This window comes from Parasteatoda tepidariorum, chromosome 2, assembly GCF_982258835.1.
Source record: "Parasteatoda tepidariorum strain Cologne lab strain chromosome 2, Ptep-v5.0, whole genome shotgun sequence".
Classification (NCBI taxonomy): domain Eukaryota; kingdom Metazoa; phylum Arthropoda; class Arachnida; order Araneae; family Theridiidae; genus Parasteatoda; species Parasteatoda tepidariorum.
In genome coordinates, this window is record NC_141756.1 from 95,898,714 (window position 1) to 95,919,184 (window position 20,471).

The window sequence follows — 20,471 nt, forward strand, 5'->3', positions numbered from 1 at the left end:
CGTACATAAAGTTGGGTGTTATTGTTTAAATAATTTAAATTAATAAATTATATTAAATAAATATTTAATTTCATTTAAAGCATAATTATTTTAATTTTCATGAAAAAGGGGGGTAGACTAATAAAATGTACGTACTCTAAGGGGGGGGGGAGTAAGACCTTGTGTACGGTTATGTACGAAGGGGGGGAGGGGGTTAAAATTTCTCCATTTTTGTGTACGTACTTCTTGAACGGCCCCTATATTGATCTTAACTGGATGATTATAAATATACTCTTGGAGCCGTGGCTGCTCAGGGAATAGAGAGTTTGCCTACCGATGAGGTGGCCCGGATTCAAATCCCAGGCATGTCTGGTCGATACGAATTCCGTACCCGGTTAGCACCAACCAGAGTGATGACGTAAATTATCCTCAGTGGTAAACGGATCATGTCTTAAAGTCCCCTTGCTGCAAGGCTAACAGTTTTCGTTATTTTCCTCACCATTTAACGCAAATGCGGGTTAGTTCCATTCAAAGTCCTCTACAAAGGCAAGTTTCTCCCAATACTTGATCCAGGAGTTCTTTTGATTTCTGGATTGGGTTCAAAATTGCAAGGCTACGGAGTTGAAGATTAGTAGTCTTAAATTTAAATCAAAAATAAGCCCCTTTACGAACTTTTTGAAATGCTACGCACCCTGTTTTTTAAAGAGAAAAAAACTTAACAAAGCGTTTGCTATTCCTTAATAAAAACTGCGGAATTTTGTGCCAAAACGATTAAGGAGTTTTTTTTAAAAAAGTTTTCTGCTGACTTTTTTACTTGGGTGTAGTTTTAATAGGTAACAAAAATACTAATATTGGTACAGTCTATTTTATTATTTTTTTTTATAGCCGTCGTTGAACAGCCGACCTAATTTTATAGGTTTACGACAACTAATACTCAACACAGTAGCCTTGCAATTTTGAACCCAATCCAGAAGACAAGGGAACTCCTGGATCTAGTATTGGGAGAAATTTGCTTCCGTGGAGGACTTTTGATGGAGCTAACCCTCATTTGCGTTACATGGAGAGGAAGACCACGAGAACCTCCCGCGGTTAGCCGAACGGCAAGGGGACTCTAATCCATAATCCGTCTACCACTGAGGATATTTCACGTTAGCACTGTGGTCGGAGCAAGCCGGATGCGGAATTCGTATCGACTGGAATTAGAACCCGGTTCACCGCATTGGAAGGTAAACGCTCTATCCCCTGAGTCATCGCGTCTCAGTCTATTTTATTAGTCTCTTTGGTACCTATTGAAACTGCATCAATACTGTTCAGCTTTATGAAAAATACTGACTGTGAAAAGAGATTGCGAACTGTCCGCCAGAAATTTTGACTATACATTATTTACATCCATAAAACGTTGATAACCCATGCATCGATTAACTTTTTGATGGACGGTTAACGAAAAATTTTGTCGCCTAGCGATTTCCTATTATGGCTACAGCTTATCTACTTTGTTATATATTTTTATTCTTTTTAATTCTATAGCTATTCTATACAATTTTCTATTATAATTTACAAGGAAAAATGGGTGCTCAAAACTCCACTCAAAAATGCACAAATTTTCAGACAGATTCTGCAGGAAAAAATAGCCTGACTGTCATTTTTTATGGAGATGACTTACATGATATATAAAACGTAACTATATAATACTCCCCAGAATTCTCTTACCTGCTGAGGAAATACTTTGCTAAATATGTTAATATAAAGAGATAAAGTCAGAGAAAAATACCTATTATTCTTGTAGTATAATATATATTCTTGTGAAATAAACGAAAATGTCTTAGCAAAAAGGAAAAATCTGTTATAGGTATATTTGTTTGTATTGTGAATCATTTGTGAGGAAACTAGGTATAGAATGTTTATTGTTAAAATATTTTATGTCTTTCCAAGTTCAATAGATGTAAATGCAAAATTGGTCCTGTATTTCAAGCCTGTAACGGTCCTATATATTTCTACATAATGTGGTCTTAGATCATCTTCTGACATTGGACCGAAATTGAGGTGTATAAGTTTCGTAATAATAAATCCTAGAATGGCCTGGTGTTCCGGACAAATATTTTTTTCTATATAGGACCCTTATAAGTTTACAATATAGGCACAGGCAACTAAGTGACTAATTGCGTGTCTATATTTTGTGTGTATATATATATATATATATATATATATATATATATATATATATATATATATATATATATATATATATATATATATATATATATATATATATAGGAGTTTATGAAGCAAGAGAGGAAAAAAGACGATAATTTAATAATGAAGCTTAACATTTAATTAAAAAAAAAAGGAAATAAGTTTAACAGCGATACCATGACCGGAGAGAGCTGCCTACAGGCAGTGTTGTCGGATCAAGAAAAAATGCTCCATTAGATTGTTAAATGGAAAAAACAAGAGTTATTAAATTATTCGAGACTTTTCCCGTCTGAACTCTATGGCACCATGGATACCGGGGCTTTCCATTCTGGTTTGGCTGTCGCCGTTCAACAAGGAAGTATATGATTCAATTCGCCCTATTATTACATTCGGCTATTCTGACGTTAAAATGTCCTCATTTTCCATTCGAATCAGCTTAAGAAACAGTTAGCTGAATAAAAAGAAGAGAAAACGAGAAAGCAAAGTATTGGCGATCGAAATGGGCTGCAGGTGGCGTAGAGAAGAACTCTCTACCTATGGCAACACTTGACATGATTTCCCCATTAGCGTGTGGAGAGTCATAGAGGAAGGCAGTACGTTAGTTTCTCTCTTGATTTTCATATAGATTTAAATCTTTTAAGTTGGAAAACTATATGGAACTGAAAACTACATTAAACATAGTTCTCAAGAAAAGCATCAGGGAAATTTTAAAAAATATTTTTATTAAATAAAGAAGAAAAATATTGCAGTATCCTCACTACCGAGTCAAACTCCCAAACAACAACTGCCCCCTGACGCAGTTGTGAGATGAGACTATGCTACTTCAACTTCTACTTCCGAACTTTGAACTGAAGTGAACTGTAGTAGTGCTAAAATATAAACATTCACGCACAAGTTCGTTCACGAGATGTTGTTCATCTGATTTTTTTCTCACTCGCGATCGTCAGCGAGATATGTTTTTTTATTTCATGTAACCTTTAATTATTTTATTTTAATTACATTAAAATGTAATATTTTGGATTAACTATAATTTCATTTCTGCTGCATTTAAGACAGGATTGGACTTCGTGTTCGGGTCTGAACCTGTAGTGGTGACCCTTGAAAAAAATTTTTTAAGCATGCAGTAGCGACAGAGGATCTCGTTACATCCTTTATTTAATTGAAATCTTTCACGTGTAGAAACTTTCAATGAACTGACACGGTTCTTAAACTACCAAATAAATCTTCATTTCGTGCACGAATGGATAATTTAGCATGCCTGATGTTCTCCGCCTGATGATTGGTTGATCCATCGCCAAAAGCCTCTCCAATACAAGGTAAGACCTTATATTTGTCCATTTTCTTATCAGTTATTTGAGCTTTACCATGCCGAACAACGATACTCAGCAAACGCAGGTTAGCAGAGTAGGGTTAAAATTACCTCCCTTTTGGGACAAACACGCCGTACTTTGGTTCGCTAATATAGAAGCACAGTTTATGGTATCCGGCATAACTCAAGATGATACGAAGTTTTATTGCGTGGTATCGGCCCTAGCCTCCGACATCTTGAGTTATGTTAGCGATATCGTGCTCTCACCGCCAGCCACGGAGAAGTATTCAGCCCTCAAATCGCGGTTGATTAATGAATTTTCGGACTCCGAACAAAGACGAATAAAAGCGGTACTTTCGGAATTGACCTTAGGAGAGGACAAACCTTCACATTTATTGCGGAAAATGAAACAACTAGCGGACAAAATTCTTAGCGAGGATGTGCTAAAAACGCTCTGGCTTCAGCGTTTGCCCAATCAAGTGCAGGCGATACTTTCAGTCTCTGACGATAATACAGAAAAGCTCGCAGTAATGGCGGACAAAATTCATGAAACCACAGGCGGTAATGTCGACGCAGTACGTTGCTCAAATCCATCTTCTGAAATGAGTGAATTGCGAACACAAATAGCGGAACTTACTAAACAAGTTGAACGCCTTTCCCGAAATCGCGAACGCAACAATTCTTTTCGCCAGCGTAATCGCTCACAAACACCCAAAAAGTATGATCAGTGTTGGTATCATTTTAAATTCGGAGATGCAGCGAAACGCTGTAAGTCCCCTTGCAAGTTTAAAAAACAGGAAAACTAGAGAAGAAATCACATACTCTGGCGCAATGTGATTTCAAACCCGATAATAAAAGTCGCCTTTTTGTATCTGACCCTGTTTCAAAATTAACATATCTAGTGGATAGCGGTAGCGATGTTTGTGTTTTACCGTACAAGCGACACGCTTTTAAAATTAGCAGCGAAAATAACATAACATTATATTCCGCGAATGGTACAACAATCAAAACATATGGCGTTAAAATGGTAACACTAAGTTTAAATTTACGTCGTAAATTTCAGTGGACATTTATTCTTGCAGACATAAGTAAGCCTATTATCGGGGCAGATTTTTTGCGACATTACGGTTTGTTGATAGACCTTAAACATGGCTGTCTTAAAGATCCGCTGACCAATCTTGTCAGCACGGGCACTAAGTCCGCGGATGACACACCTCAAGTAACTTTAATTGCAAATGACGCTACTTATCGGGATATTTTGAACAAATACAGTGACGTGATACGCCCCTATCCTAAAATCAGAGAGGTAAAACATAATACCGTTCACAGGATCTTAACTCGCGGACAACCAGTTTTTGCGCGACCGCGTAGATTACATCCAGCGAAATTAGCGGCAGCCAAACGCGAATTCGAATATATGTTAGAACATGGTATATGCCGCCCTAGCACATCAAATTGGTCTAGTCCTTTACACCTAGTGCCTAAAGACAACGGAAATGATTTCCGACCGACTGGAGATTACAGAGCATTAAACCGGATCACAATTCCGGATAGATATCCTTTGCCCCATTTACAAGACTTTTCCAGTCAATTACACGGTAAAGTTATTTTTTCGAAAGTAGATTTAGTTTTCGCATATCACCAGATACCAGTACACCCAGACGATATTTCCAAAACTGCAATAACGACCCCATTCGGTTTATACGAGTTTTTATTCACGCCGTTTGGATTGTCCAATGCGGCGCAAACATTTCAAAGATTCATTAATGAAGTTTTGCAAGGTTTTGATTTTGTTTTTGTTTATTTGGATGATATCCTTATAGCAAGCAGTACAGAGAAAGAACATAAAAACCACATCGAAATGGTTTTGAAAAGACTCGCGGATTACGGTATTCGCATAAATTTAAACAAATGTGTCTTGGGTGTCCCGGAATTATCCTTTTTAGGTTATTTAGTAAATAAAGATGGAATTAGGCCGCAACCGGAACGCGTTGAACCAATTTTAAAATGTGCATTGCCTCAAACCACAAAGGAATTACAACGTTTCCTTGGATTATTAAATTATTATCGCAGAAACATTAAAAATGCTGCCCATATTCAAGCCCCTCTTAACGATATGCTTAAAGGCAAGAAAAGTAAGGGAAAAAATTATCTCGAGTGGAACGAATCTCAAACTTTAGCATTTGAGTCATGTAAAAAACAGATTGCAGAGGCCACCATTTTAACTCATCCTGACCCGGAAGCTCATTTAACCCTTTTCACGGACGCTAGCGACTCAGCGGTAGGAGCTTCACTTAATCAAATTACGAATGCTAACAATGAACAAAATATCAAACCTTTGGCATTTTTCTCGTCAAAATTATCACCGGCACAGCAAAAATGGTCTACTTTTGATCGCGAACTTTATGCGATTTACGCAGCCATTCGTCATTTTAAACATATGCTTGAAGGCCGTCAGTTCACGATTTTCACGGATCATAGGCCACTCACATACGCTTTTCTCCAAAAATCGGATAAGTGTTCCCCACGACAATTACGACATTTGGACTATATCGGTCAATTCAGTACTGATATTCGGTTCGTTAAAGGTTCCGAAAATATACCAGCCGATATGCTATCGAGGTTAGATGCTTTAGAACTTTCAGATATTTTAGATTATGCAGCCGTTGCACAGGCCCAAAGTACAGATTCCGAATTACAGGACCTCAGAAAATCAAACACGGGTTTGAAATTTCAAAAAATGATAGTACCAGGTACTAATGTCCAACTCTTCTGCGATACTTCTACCCAAAACGTTCGTCCTTATCTTCCGCTTGAATTTAGAAAAAGCATTTTTGACGCATTACATAATCTCGCTCACCCAGGCATAAAAGCCACTGTGAAACTTCTCACGTCGCGATTCGTATGGCTAGACATAAAGAAAGATATCACAAAGTGGACACGAACGTGTATACCATGTCAGAAAGCTAAGATAAACCGTCATACAAACAGCCCAGTTCAGACTATAAAGGTCCCTGACAAAAGATTCGAACATATACATATAGATATTGTAGGACCCCTCCCACCTTCTCGCGGTTATTCGTATTGTTTGACAATGATTGACCGTTTCACTCGTTGGGTTGAGGCTCGTCCAATTTCAGACATTTCGGCCGAAACAGTAGCTAGTGCGTTATACGAAAGTTGGATCGCACGATTTGGCATTCCTAAAATAGTGACAACAGATCAGGGTAAACAATTTGAATGTCAACTATTTAAATCATTAATGACATTATTAGGCATTAAACACATCCATACGACGGCATATCACCCCATTTCTAATGGCTTGATTGAAAATTGGCACCGTACGTTGAAAGCCTCATTAAAAGCTCATCTAGCTGATCGTTGGACAGAGGTCTTACCCACAGTATTATTGGGAATGCGTACTGCATTCCGGGAATCCATAAAGGCTACAACAGCTGAACTGGTTTACGGAACTGCCTTGAAGTTGCCGGGAGAATTTCTAATGCCAACACCAAAGGATTTCAATGCCAGTGAATTTGTGCAACGCCTGAAAGAAAACATGGCAAAATTGTCCCCTTCACCAACCAAGAATCATGACACCAAGAGCCGAACATTCATCTCGACCGACCTCAAATCGTGCAAGCAAGTTTTCATCCGGCACGATGCTGTTCAACCGCCACTTAAGCCAGCTTACGATGGACCCTTCGAGGTACTGGAAAGAACGGACAAGGTATATAAAGTTCAAGTCGGCAACAAATCCAAGTTTGTGACCATAGACAGACTAAAGCCAGCCTACATCTTGAACATTCCAGAGTCAGAACCAGAGCCTGTGACCTACCATCCTAGCCCACCTCCGGAAGTTACTGAGCCAACAACAACAAATGTTGAACAAGCAGAGGACAAGGCTAAGCATACACGATCAGGACGTAAAGTACGTTTCCCTGCACGATTCAAGTAACGTTACACTAGGAGGGGGGTACTGCAGTATCCTCACTACCGAGTCAAACTCCCAAACAACAACTGCCCCCTGACGCAGTTGTGAGATGAGACTATGCTACTTCAACTTCTACTTCCGAACTTTGAACTGAAGTGAACTGTAGTAGTGCTAAAATATAAACATTCACGCACAAGTTCGTTCACGAGATGTTGTTCATCTGATTTTTTTCTCACTCGCGATCGTCAGCGAGATATGTTTTTTTATTTCATGTAACCTTTAATTATTTTATTTTAATTACATTAAAATGTAATATTTTGGATTAACTATAATTTCATTTCTGCTGCATTTAAGACAGGATTGGACTTCGTGTTCGGGTCTGAACCTGTAATATTAAGTAAAGGGAAAGTATCGTAGTACATTCCTATACAACTGAAAAGAGGAGGAGAGGTAAGGACAAAGGGCCAAAAGCATGAAACCGGTCTCTCCCCAGATGGCGTATTCGAGCATTGCGATCGCCAATAAAAAGATAAAAATCTTTTTTTTTAGGTATCTGTTTCTTTTATTGTGACGTAAATAAAGTTCTCCATCTACTAAGGAATCTTTGACACTGCTTCTAATTCACGCATCTGCGATGACTGCCGGGAATAAGGAGAATCTGATTGGTGAGTCTTTCACCCGAAAATATATTTCATAAATCGATTTCTCTTTTTTCTTCGAGGATCATCGGATTTTTGCTTATCGTGTACAGTTAAAATGATCTTTAATTAACCATTCTCAGGGAACATTCCTACTTCATACGATTTCCGATCCCCACCGAGAGGGAAAAAAAACCTATGTGGTGATTTTTTTTCCAGCAAAATATATTTCACCAATCAGATTCCCATATTTCCTCGATGGCGATCAGTGGTATGTAAATTTCAATCAGTAAGAATGGCTCTTCAGTTGGAGTGGTTGAGGAACCTGTGACCGTTAGAGAATTTCGCATTGCGCCATCTGTACTTCATTGACTGTTTCAAATTCAAAAAATTGAGTTGAAACTTAGCAGAAATTGGCAACCAAAAACGTATCGATAATAATTATAAATGGTGAAAAAAAATCAGCCTAAGTAAGGAGAAATAATTTTGATTAACGAATTATTTGTCTTATTAATAACAAAGTTTATCAGGAGGTTCATCGTAGTATAGTTTTTTAATCATGGGTCCCATAATTATAAAGATATCGAATTCGGAAATATGCGAGGAAAATTGTGAAGATGATTACGTCGAATCGGATACAAATCAAATGAGTGCTGATGATGAGTATGAAGATGATGGTGACAGTAAACAACAGTTTTATGGTAATTTTTCCATTACCACAGATGACGGTAATGTATTGTATGTAACGCAATACGATGAAGAAAATGATGATGTGAAATCTGAAAATGATGAAATTGATGCTAACGAATCAGCCACTATACAAACGTTTGATGAAGAAAGTTATGATTCATCTCAAGCTTTTGATTGTAAACTACCTCAAATATTGGAGTTATATAACGATGGGGGTGTGTATTTTATTCCTTCGGATAGGGAAGAAAGTGATTCGAAACCTATTAAAAAGCGCAAAAGTGGACAAAAATATAAAAAACGATGGGAGTGTAAACATTGCGATAAACGATACCAATATGAATGTCAGCTTCGGGATCATGAGCGCTCACACACTAATGAGAGGCCTTTTATTTGTGATGTATGCAATAAAGGTTTCACATCCAAAAACAACCGTGACTCACACGCCAAACGACATAACAAAGTTTTCAAGCATTTTTGCACTGTATGCTCGAAAGGGTTTCTGCAGAAAAACTTTTTAAATATTCACATGCGAAAACATACGAAAGAAAGACCTGTACAGTGTGACATTTGCTTCAAAAGATTCCATTCCCAAGGAAATCTCGTCAAACATAAGCGCTTGCATACTGGGGAAAAGCCATACAAGTGTGATTACTGTGATGAAAAGTTTGGCTCTGTGACTGTCATGAAAAATCATCGTGCATGGCATTTTCCTGAAGATAGAATTGAGTGTGAATTGTGTTCTAAAGCTTTTATTAGAAAAGAGAGTTATAAAGTTCATTTGCTGAGGCATAAAAAAGATAAACCTTTTAAGTGTCACATATGCTCGAAAGGTTTTGTCGTTAAGTTTGAACTATCTGAACATATGGCTTCCCATAGTGACAAGAAACCTTATGCTTGTGAAGATTGTACTAAATCTTTTAAAACACTTACAAAATTGAGGTATCATAAAAAAACTCTTTGTAATCGACCATTGTGGTAAGGCAAGGAATTGTAAAAAGTTGATTGCGGTTAATATTTGTCTAAATCCAGCTTGGTGACAGATTATGCAATGATGATGTATCTACACTATGTTCTCATTAGAGTTTATTATAGTAATCATTATTCATGTATAATATAAAATGATTGTTAAGATTTAAATTTATAAAAAAATAATTTTTTCTTTTATGAAAGCTTAAGATTGATAATGTATACTTAACTCTAGGGATGTACAACCTGTGGCCCACTAGAGCTTCTGAACGCAATTATTTTTTTCTTAAAAAATAAATTTCGAGAAATTTTTTAATCTATAATTTGAGTTATAATTTTTGATGCACTCTATTTGCACCGATTCCGTTGTAAGTCTATTTTGTTTCTCGATCGCTTTTCAACGGTTATTGTTACGAAATTCTACATCGTTTTTAAAAATCAGTATTTTTCATACGGTATTACGATGTGCAAATTTCGAGTTTGAGTGATCACTTTTAAACTCTCTTCATTTTTGCAGTTTTCATTGACTAAGTAAATATAAAATCTAATCTTGTACTATAATGGTTATGTTTAAATTTTTGGTTTAAATCCTATAAATTTTCTTTAATTAAAATATGTGCTTTTTTTTTTTTTTTTTTTTTGGAATTTATATTTTTCCTACAACATATATTTGCTAAATCAATTATTGGTTAAAGGGAAATTTTTTTTAAATGAATTCTAGTAAATAAAAGTATTTAATTATCCTCCAAATATACTAATTTTTTTAATACAAAAATTAAGTGCTAACATTTACATAAAAATTATCATTTTTGCCTCCAACATGACTTGATATGTGTGTGTGTGGCCTTCATTAGTCAACCTGCTGTACGAGTGGCCCTTCACTCAAAAAGGTTGTTCACCCCTACTTTACTCTTTCTGCCAATTAATTGTTACTGTTCACTTTTTGAATTTAGTTACTCTGATAAGATTTTTAGAAGTAGATGTAGTGATCTATCAAAATAGACTTCATCTGTATAATTGTACTTTTTATGTATTTCATTATAAATAAAGAATTTCATGAAACTTGTCGTTTGTTACATATATACAATATCCTTCCAAAAATTTATAAAAATAAACTGCATTAAAGTAATTTTAAAATAGAAATCTATATCTTTAATTAGGGGTCTGTTTTGAAGAAATTTGGGTCCGTTACGGGACTCTTCACAGAATATTTTTTTTTTGTAAAAATGAACCTTTCACAAAATATTTTAACTTAGAAACAGACACTTCACAAAATATTTTATTTTTTATTCACACCATTCTCAAATTTATTTATCGTCATAATTAATATTTTGTAAATTGAATTGAAAAAAAGGGGAAATATGAATCTAAAAGAACCGAAAAGATTTTGTGAAGTCTTCGCCCCTGCCCTTCTTTCAGTCTCTCCTTGTCCGAGCGAAAGTCGATGGCATCAGTGATCGGCACCCTGACTTAGCGTGTAGCAAGAGAACAAGTAACACAGATCATGTTTTATTTATTTCCTTGATTTTGCAAATTTATCTATCTCGCTATTATCTTACTTTATTTATATTTTCAAACTTAACCTCTTTGAAATCAAATACTTATAAATTCCATATGCAGTATTCTAAATTATTTCTACTTTACTTTTCTTTTTTCTTACTTTAAATAAAAATGCAATAGTTAAAATATTTTTGTAAACATTTTAGGACAAGCACCTTTTTGGTACATAAATTTTCTTTGACATATTTTCCTGAACTTATTCTAAATATTAAAAGGATTCTTTATTTGATTATTATTTTTATAAGGAAAGATATTTAAATAGGTCATTAAATCTGTAATCAACTAGAATTTTTTTTCCGTCTGTTGTTAAAAAATTAAAAAAACTGATCTGTTAAAATAAATTCATAATAATTAATGATATTTTTTCGTTAGCCAGGCACCACTGAATTCAATTTAAAAATGAAAAACATGCACAGAATAAAAAATAACATTCCTGAAAAATTAAAAACTCTTAGCTGAGTTTACTTTTGCCTAGCTAACAGGAGTAAAAAATATAGCGATAGTCTTCAATTTATTTCCAAAGATTACATTTTTAGATCTAACTCTATCTTAGTATTGTTTCCACGTAGGAATGGAAGTTTCAAGATAACAGCACTATACTTGGAAGCATCTTATCAACCGCAGAGATTCACCATAAACATTCTTCAGAATAATTTGAAAATGTAGATTATGATTGTATGTCTTAAGAAAGGTTTGGAAAAATCAGATTTTTCTTATTTAAATTTATTCTTTTTTATTAGATGTATCGTAATTCTTTAAGAATATTTAACTTGCAATTAATTAATATAAATACATAACATAACACATTTAATTAACATAAAACTTTCAATTTAAATGTAGAGTAATAAAAATAAAAGACAAAATTATTGAAATGATTTTGTAATTTAAATATTTGACTAAAATACTAAATATAAACTTAAGTATATGGCATTTCTAAACTTAAGAAGTGGTTTTTCGCACCAAGAAAATGAAACTAACAAAAATTAAAATTGTTTGCGAAAAATCATGTACCTTTGATAACAATTTTGAAGTCAATGGAGGTAACCTCTAAGGACCACCAACATCCATTAATGATCATTTAGCTGTGGAAAGAAGAGTGGTTGCTACTGAGAGGTTTCACTGTATTATTGAATTAATGAAAATACACACATTTATTGATTTTTTATTTGTCAGCAAGTTTAAGAGAAAAATATATATATATATGAATGAAATGAGCAAAATAATACAACTTAAAAAGATATTTTCCATAACAAAAAAATATTGCTTTAGAAAACAGCACGAAAGATATGGATACAAGAATACATAGGTTCATGTATATGATACATATGTTTGTGTATCGAAAAGAATTGCAATGATTAATAATTAAATGTTACCACAAAAGTAACATTGCAATTATTTTAATAAATGTAATAGAATAATGATAAATTATTACAATAATAAACAAGAAAAATTAATCACACAAAGGCAGACTCAAAAAAATTGGCAAAAAACTATACAAATAATTATTATTATTGTTGTTCAAATGACACTGAATTAAGTTCAGAATAATATGAGTAACAGAAAGGCAAATTAAAACAAGTAAATTTTGTTTAAATGCAAAAGAAATAATGGAAAAGAATTACAATGATAAATAATTAAATGTTACCACAAAAAGTAACATTGCAATTATTTAAATAAATGTGTCAAAAGTAATAGGACATAGCTCCTCAAACCTTTTTTCTCTCAGATATTTGATGAATTTAATAGCATAAAAATAAAAAAACTATGTTAAGCAGGCCCCTTGCCAAGCATTCAACACCTCGTCAAATGTGAGAAAATAATAAATTCTGCGGAAAAAATTTGCGTTTCTTTTAATGATATTTTCCACTGAAAAGAAAAATATACATTCCCCTCAATCTTGAAAAAAAAAGATATCAGAAATTTTTCTGAACAAGTTTTACATTTATTCGATTTCGATTATAATAATTTACATTAAAAAGTATAACCAATTAGAATTATATTGAGTTCAGATAAGGTAAGTATCAAGAGAGATTATATAAGCATGAGACAAACTACCATAAATTATCATCCAAATATTCTTGTAGAAAATATCTTTCTCGCGACAATAACAAAATGTTGCCTAAAGTTTATCCTTATTTAGTCTAATATGTTATCAAAAATTAACCCCAACATTTTCCTATTTCTTTCCCTCAAAGATGATGAAACATCTACATTTTTCAACCTCTCTCTTATTTATTGCTTTTCTCCAACTGCTAAGTAATTCTTTGTTACATTTATAAAATAACTGAATTTATAGTAGATTTGTATTTTGGTTTGATGTTTTTTATGTTAAAAAAATCAATCATAAGAAATTGTTAAAATTTGCCTTTGACTAAGAGTTTTGAAATGCAGCTCATTCTTTTGATATTTAGCTAATTTGAAATCCTTAGCTTGGGCCCTGGTTATTCAATAATAAATTTCATAACCAAAAGAAATTCAGCAAAATATTATGTTTATTTTCATCATATTGATAAACAAAAACATGTTACCTTTTCATTAATTTTTAGTTTACAATGAAAGTGCATATTTCACTTGCTCAATTACTTATGGGCATTTTTTTTATACTAGAGCAAAAGTTAATAAAAACGAAATATACATAAGAAAAAACAAATAAAAGTAAGATAAGACAAATACCTTTTAATTAAAACAGAAATTGATTGATCAAATTTTTCATATCAACTGAAACAATTACTTTAAAATTCATTGTCCAGCTTAACCAAATATTAATCTAATGTTAAATACAAATAGACATTTAGATATAAGATAATATAGAAATAAATATTCAATTTATACTTTACAATTCGAATAATATTAAAATTCTAGAAAATTTTCAAAATAAAATATTACAAGATAATCAAAATTGATGAATAAGGCTCCATTGAAAGTTACAATACACTTTTTAATAAAGATAATTACAATGTCAAAGCTACCACTTTGGTCGATAGGTATGAAGTTTAGCATGGCGCCTTAAATTAGATAAGGTTTTAAAAGTTCGCCTACATTCTGCACATGCAAATGGTCGATCCTTACTATGAGAAGCTATGTGTTCCTTTAATTCAAATTTAACACTAAAACTTCTAGAACATAATTCACATTTAAAAGGTTTATCTTCCTGATGTCTGAGTAAATGCTTCCTATAAGTTTCTTTTCTGATAAAATTTTTATGGCAAATCTCACATTTATAAGCATTCTCAGGAAAATGCCAATCACGATGGTTTTTCATTACTGTGATGGTACTAAACCTCTCCCCACATACATCGCAACTATACGGCTTTTCTCCAGTATGCTGTCGTACATGCTTTGCAAGATTGCCAGAAGAATAAAATCCCTTAAAGCAATATTCACACTTGACTGGTCTTTCACGTGTGTGTTTCCGCATATGAATTTGTAAATAATATTTTTTGTGGAAACCTTTAGAGCACTCTGGACATATGTGTTCATAAACATCACTATGACTTTTTCTATGAGTTTGAAGATAAAAGTGGGAAGTAAAAGTCTTGTTGCAAACCTCGCAGGCAAAAGGCCTTTCCCCGAGATGTGTACGTATATGATCCTGAAACGGACCCTCATACTTAAATTCCTTATTGCAATAATCACACTTATATAGTGTTTTCCTTTTTTTAAATTCACTTTTTGTCACTGGCTTAAAATTGGTATGCGAAACAAATTTTTCAGGAGATTCAATAACAAGGTTTGTTGAAGGCACATATATAACTTTAGAGCTACCGTCACTGTCTTCGTAAGAAGTCTCAACTATTTCTCTAGGCAATGAGTTCAAAAGTGTAATGCAATTATCCGTAGATTCTATGTCATCTACTTCTTCATTGGAACTCTGTAAATAACAGTTAAACACTTGATTATAATATTTAGGATAATGCCTAGATACTTCCTCTTCTCCGAAACTATCCAGTTTAGTACAAAAAGAAATGTCCTCGGAGACTGATTCGTAAGTATCATCTGTGTTTCTTTCATCTAAATCAGGTTTAGAAAGCTTAATAATTGTAGGTGCCATGATGTAAGAAATCAATAATGTCAGAGAAAAGTTTATAAGACTTCTTAATTATAACTTTTTAAAAAAGTTAGCTTTTAATTTTTTTTCTGTTATTTTGTACACTAGAACGCTTTTAACTGCTTATTTTTGTTTTTGTCAGAACCTTACTCGGCAGTAATAAATTAAATAGCAACTTGCTTTGAGCTTTTCTGATTGAATAGTTAGAAAAAAATTAAACCTCATTTTTTAAACATATCTTGCTTGAGGCAGAAATAGACAGCTTGAGTTGTGTGTAGAAAGTAAGCAAATAGCAAGGAAATTACATTTTTAAATTAAACATGCCTCCCGTTATTGTTAAATTCTCAAATTCAGAGTCAAAATGCACGAAAAGAATATTACCTAATAGTTTAACTGAGTATTCAAATGATTCCGATGATAGTATTCGGGAAGAAAAGTATGAAAATCAACTGTCATCTGATGAACTTTCTTATGTTTCTGATACAAACGACCCATTATCTGAGAATGATTCATTTTCGGAGACTCCAGATGAAAATATGCAATACGAGAGTGAAGTTGAAATGCCTGACTCAGGAAACATCGATCAAATTAAATTTATATACGATGGTAAAAAACTGCCCCAAGAAATCGTTGAAACGCGTATTGTAAACAATGATGGTACATCTCAAATCTATCTTGTTTCCGCCGATGAAAAACAATCAGCTAGTCAAAGTGTAATCTGGGACGTACAAGGGGATCTCATAGATATATCATCAAAGCCTTTAAAGAAAGAAGATGAAGTTCTGGACTTAGATGAAAAACCTTACCCTTGTGATCAATGTGAAAAAGCATATAAATATGAATGTCAATTGCGAGATCATAGAAGAATGCATTTTGGAGAACGACCTTTTGTTTGTGTTGTGTGCGATAAAGCATTCACATCAAAGAATAATCTTAGATCCCACGAAAAGAGGCACAATGAAGAATTTAGTCATGTGTGTTCAATTTGCTCTAAAGGTTTCTACAAAGCATATTATTTAAAAGTACATATGCGAAAGCATACTCGTGAGAGACCAGCTCACTGTGATGTTTGTTCCAAAAATTTCTTTTCTAAGGCAAGCCTTCAGAAACATCAACGCCTGCATACTGGAGAAAAACCTTTTGCTTGTGATATATGCGGGGAAAGATTCACCGTCAAGGCAGTTTTGATGAATCATCGTAATTGGCATCTTCCTGAAAAAGCTTTCAAATGTGAAATATGTAATAGGAGTTTTATCAGGAAAGAGACTTACAAAATACATTTATTAAGACATGAAAAAAATAAACCTTATAAGTGTAATATGTGTTCTAAGAGCTTCTGTGTAAAATTTGAACTAAATGAACATGTAGCCACTCATAGCAAGGAAACTCCATTTGTATGTGTTGATTGTAATCGAGGTTTTAAAACTGCAACACGTTTAAGGAATCATAAAAAATTTCGATGTAATCGGCCGACTTGGTAGCAAAAACAACTCTTATGACCTAATATTTGCTAAAATTTTACTATCGTCGTGTATAGAATTTTTTTATTTTTTTTTCTATTTGCAGTTCAAGTTTAATAATTAGTTTAATTGGGTAACAATTTTTAAAGCTATGTTTTCTAATCTCTCTATAAAATATTTTGATAAAACAGTGTTTTTTGTTTACTGCTATAACCTTTTTTACCATTTCCTGTACTTGTAATATCTTTCATAAAAATACCCTTTTTTTTCTAAGTGATATCATTATCTAATAAACCTCTTACTTTTTTTTTGTTCTCTTGCATTATAGATTTTGACAATGAATTTAGCAAGAGCCCTGCCTCTTTAAAATAATTATATTCCAGCTATATCTTATTATTTTAGGCTGTTTGATTTACCATTGTTATTTTTTTAATATACCTTGTTATAACTGATTATCCTATCATAATCATATTGTATTCATATCCATTTCAGTTTTATTGTTGCTTTAACTGTTATTTATTGCTTTGATTGATCATTACAAAGAAAATCATTTATTACTACCTTGTGCAAATTAAATGATTAAGTTAGCAAATTCTAATTTTTGAGTTTATCAATGTCTCATATTTGTGTTTATTTTCAAACAGCAGGTTAATTTTTCTTTTGCTAACTAAGTTTTTTTTTCTGCCCTCTCCAGGCATTTGCTGTCAAATTCCCTATTTTTCATCCCCATATCAAAATGCATCGAATGTATAGTAAAAACACTGGAATACCATACAATATTCCTTTCCTTTTACTTCTTTTACAAAATAATGCATGTCTTCATTAAATTTAAGAAAAAATTATTTCTTCTCAATAGTCAAGCTATTTTCAATTTTTAAGTATTTATTTAAGTCTTACACAGTTCTGCAATTGGTAGGGAGGGATTGTTGCATTAAATCAATTCAAAAATTTCACTTCATTTTTAATTTTCCATTAAATTAATATAATTACTATATTGATTTATAAAAAGAATTGGAGAGGGTTTTAAATTTACAAGATTAAGCAAACAAACTAATTTATTTAATTTGTATTTAATGAAGTATAAATTGAACATACAATATCTACATACTAGTTAAGAGAGAATGGTTCAAAGATTTTTTAATGCAGCTTATAAATGTTCAATGTGTCCTCCCCTACTTACTACCTACCATTGCTTAAGCTCTTAAGCACCACCCAAGTAGTGATAAATAGTAATAAAAAAATTTGGATTTTGGAACTTTTACTATAATTGGTTTGGTTTAGTTTTACTATAATTCATATCAAATTTATATTTTGGGAAATAAAAATTTATTGGGTTTTGTCATTTGAATTACCTTATATATGAATGACCAATAATACCTTATATACAAATCAAAACAAGTTTAAACTTATTCTTCATTAATCTGATCAAAAAACACTAAAGATTAATAATGATCATAAAACATTAAGGTTCTTAATAGGTAAATAATTTTATAAGTTTCTACAATTTTTATTTAAATTTTTTTTAAAAAAGTTCTACACTTTGGAAATAAATAAAAAATGAGCTGTTTAATTTAAGATCTTTAAGCAATAACTGCGATGTTTGCTTTCAGAAAAAAAGGTGAAGTGACATTTTAAACATGGTCTTTAAAGATAATGAATTAAATCCCTGGAATAGAAAAATTTGTGAATTATAAAATATAAATTATTTTTAGATGATTGGTGCAATAATTGCCAATATCTTTAAACTTTATGTTATTCACTCATACAGAAAAAACGAAAATTCTGTGTGTTAATTTTAAGCAAGGTTGATTGTTATAAATTTTCTTGTGATTATATTTCACAAACATGCTTTTATCATTTGTAAGTATTATTTGTATTTTTTTTTTTTTTTTTCATTTGTTTATTCCATTGTTGAGAAATAAAACTATGGCAAAGCAGAAACATTTTATTTTGCATTAATGTCTTAAAGTTCTAAACATGCCTTATCTAAGATATCATTTCTTATTTTTGAAGTTTTCATTGATTTATTGTACAATTGATAGATAGATATTCAAGAACAAGATTAGGTGCCCATGGATGGCTGCTAAAAAGAAAGTAAACCTAAGAGTTCATTCATTAGTTTAATTTACAATCTGGGATACTTAGTAATTTTTATGTCAATTATTTTATATTTTAAAATCAATCTAATATTTTTTATGCTGCAACTAAAGCTGTTAATATTCAAGGTATACCCCTGACCATTTTAATTAAATAAAAGGCCATATTAGTACTTCAGTCATTTTTGAAAAAAAATCAATAAATAACAATTAAGTTTATAAATTTGAATAACAATAACAATCAAGTTTATAAAACATGACTTTAAACTGGATTTTTCATTTCCCTTGTATATGCTTTGTGGTAATACAGGTAGCTCCTAGACTTTTTGTTATTTAAGCCCATTAGTTTGTCATATAAAAATATGTTTAATGAAAAATACTGAAGTTTATCTAAGCTCCGTTATAAAAAAAATTTCACTTACCTCACTCTCCCTAAACAACAAATTAAATTATAACTTACTTGTTAAGCTTTAATTTATATAAGGAAAGTCAAGTTTCAAAGGTTTTTCCAAGATTTGTTTTTCTGTACACTATTTCTTCTTTAAGGAATCCTGTTTGTCTTAATGATATTTAGAAATCTGGATAAAACACTGATAAAAATGTGCAGTAAGAATAATTTTTTACTAATCAAGAAGTTTCTACAAATAAGAGAGTCTCAATCCCAAATTGTAAAAAAGAAAAAATACACATCTGCATGCTGTAGTGTATATATATATCTACCACTACAAACATGTAATTCAAATTCTAGTATATAAGGCATGTTAACTTGATTCTATGATGGGGTACCTTTTCATAGATGAAGGTTGACATGGTCCCCTCATTGTCAAATAACACTCGCGTGTTATTTGACAATGTTAGAGTTAAAGAAAATTGTGTCCGTTTTTTATTTGTCTTATTAGCTAATTTTTTCTTGCTCTTAGCACCATGTTTAAGAGATTCATAATGATACAGCAAAAAACTGACCTTGTTTTGGAAGATATTAAATATTTATCAGTTTGAGCCTATGGAACCAAAAATTCCAATCGATTCTGAAAACATAAATGAAAATGATATAAAGCCTATCATTCCATTCTATTCTTCTAGAATATTGTTTTTAGAAGTTATATTGGAAAAATTAAATGGAAAATCAAATCCTCGATTAAGGTGCAAATAAATACGAATGAAAGCCCAATTATAAAATTAAATAAGGAGGTGAAATTTGATGAGCTAACAAAGTTGAAAAATCCGCAAACAATCTTGTAAAAATATCATAATACATGAATTTTGCTCCTCTAGATGTTTCAGGGTTGCCTCTCCATAGGAAAAACCTGGAAAATACAGGGGATTTAAAAATCATCTAAGATAACAGGGAATTTTGATTTTTTTTTTCTTTATCAACTGGGAAATTACAGGGAATTCTTATTCATTGTTTCTTATTTTTATCTTTTAAAAAATAGTGACGACTCAGAGCGTAATCTAGATATTTAACCATGATATTTCAGCCATACTAAACTATTTAATTTACTATAGCATTATTTAAGTATGTTCAGCTGTTTTACCAGCAACTAAAACTAATAAAAATAATTAGCCCAATATTGCTCACACAAGAGCACAGTAAT

The 20,471-nt window shown here is 32.3% G+C and overlaps 3 protein-coding genes across 3 annotated transcripts; all 3 read left to right on the top strand.

The window, feature by feature from the left end:
* Nucleotides 1–3,537: 3,537 nt before the first annotated feature.
* LOC147815929 (uncharacterized) lies at nucleotides 3,538–4,287 on the top strand. Its single transcript, XM_087156657.1, has one exon. It carries the CDS (start codon nucleotides 3,538–3,540, stop codon nucleotides 4,285–4,287), a length of 750 nt encoding a protein of 249 aa, XP_087012783.1.
* Nucleotides 4,288–8,612: 4,325 nt separating this feature from the next.
* On the top strand, nucleotides 8,613–10,771 carry LOC107452760 (uncharacterized). The gene has a single exon (XM_016069335.4). It carries the CDS (start codon nucleotides 8,613–8,615, stop codon nucleotides 9,720–9,722), a length of 1,110 nt encoding a protein of 369 aa, XP_015924821.1. The 3' UTR covers nucleotides 9,723–10,771.
* Nucleotides 10,772–15,549: 4,778 nt separating this feature from the next.
* LOC107452755 (uncharacterized) lies at nucleotides 15,550–18,718 on the top strand. Its single transcript, XM_016069328.4, has one exon. The coding sequence runs from the start codon at nucleotides 15,638–15,640 to the stop codon at nucleotides 16,796–16,798; it is 1,161 nt and encodes a 386-aa protein (XP_015924814.3). The 5' UTR covers nucleotides 15,550–15,637; the 3' UTR covers nucleotides 16,799–18,718.
* The last annotated feature ends 1,753 nt before the right edge of the window (nucleotides 18,719–20,471 follow it).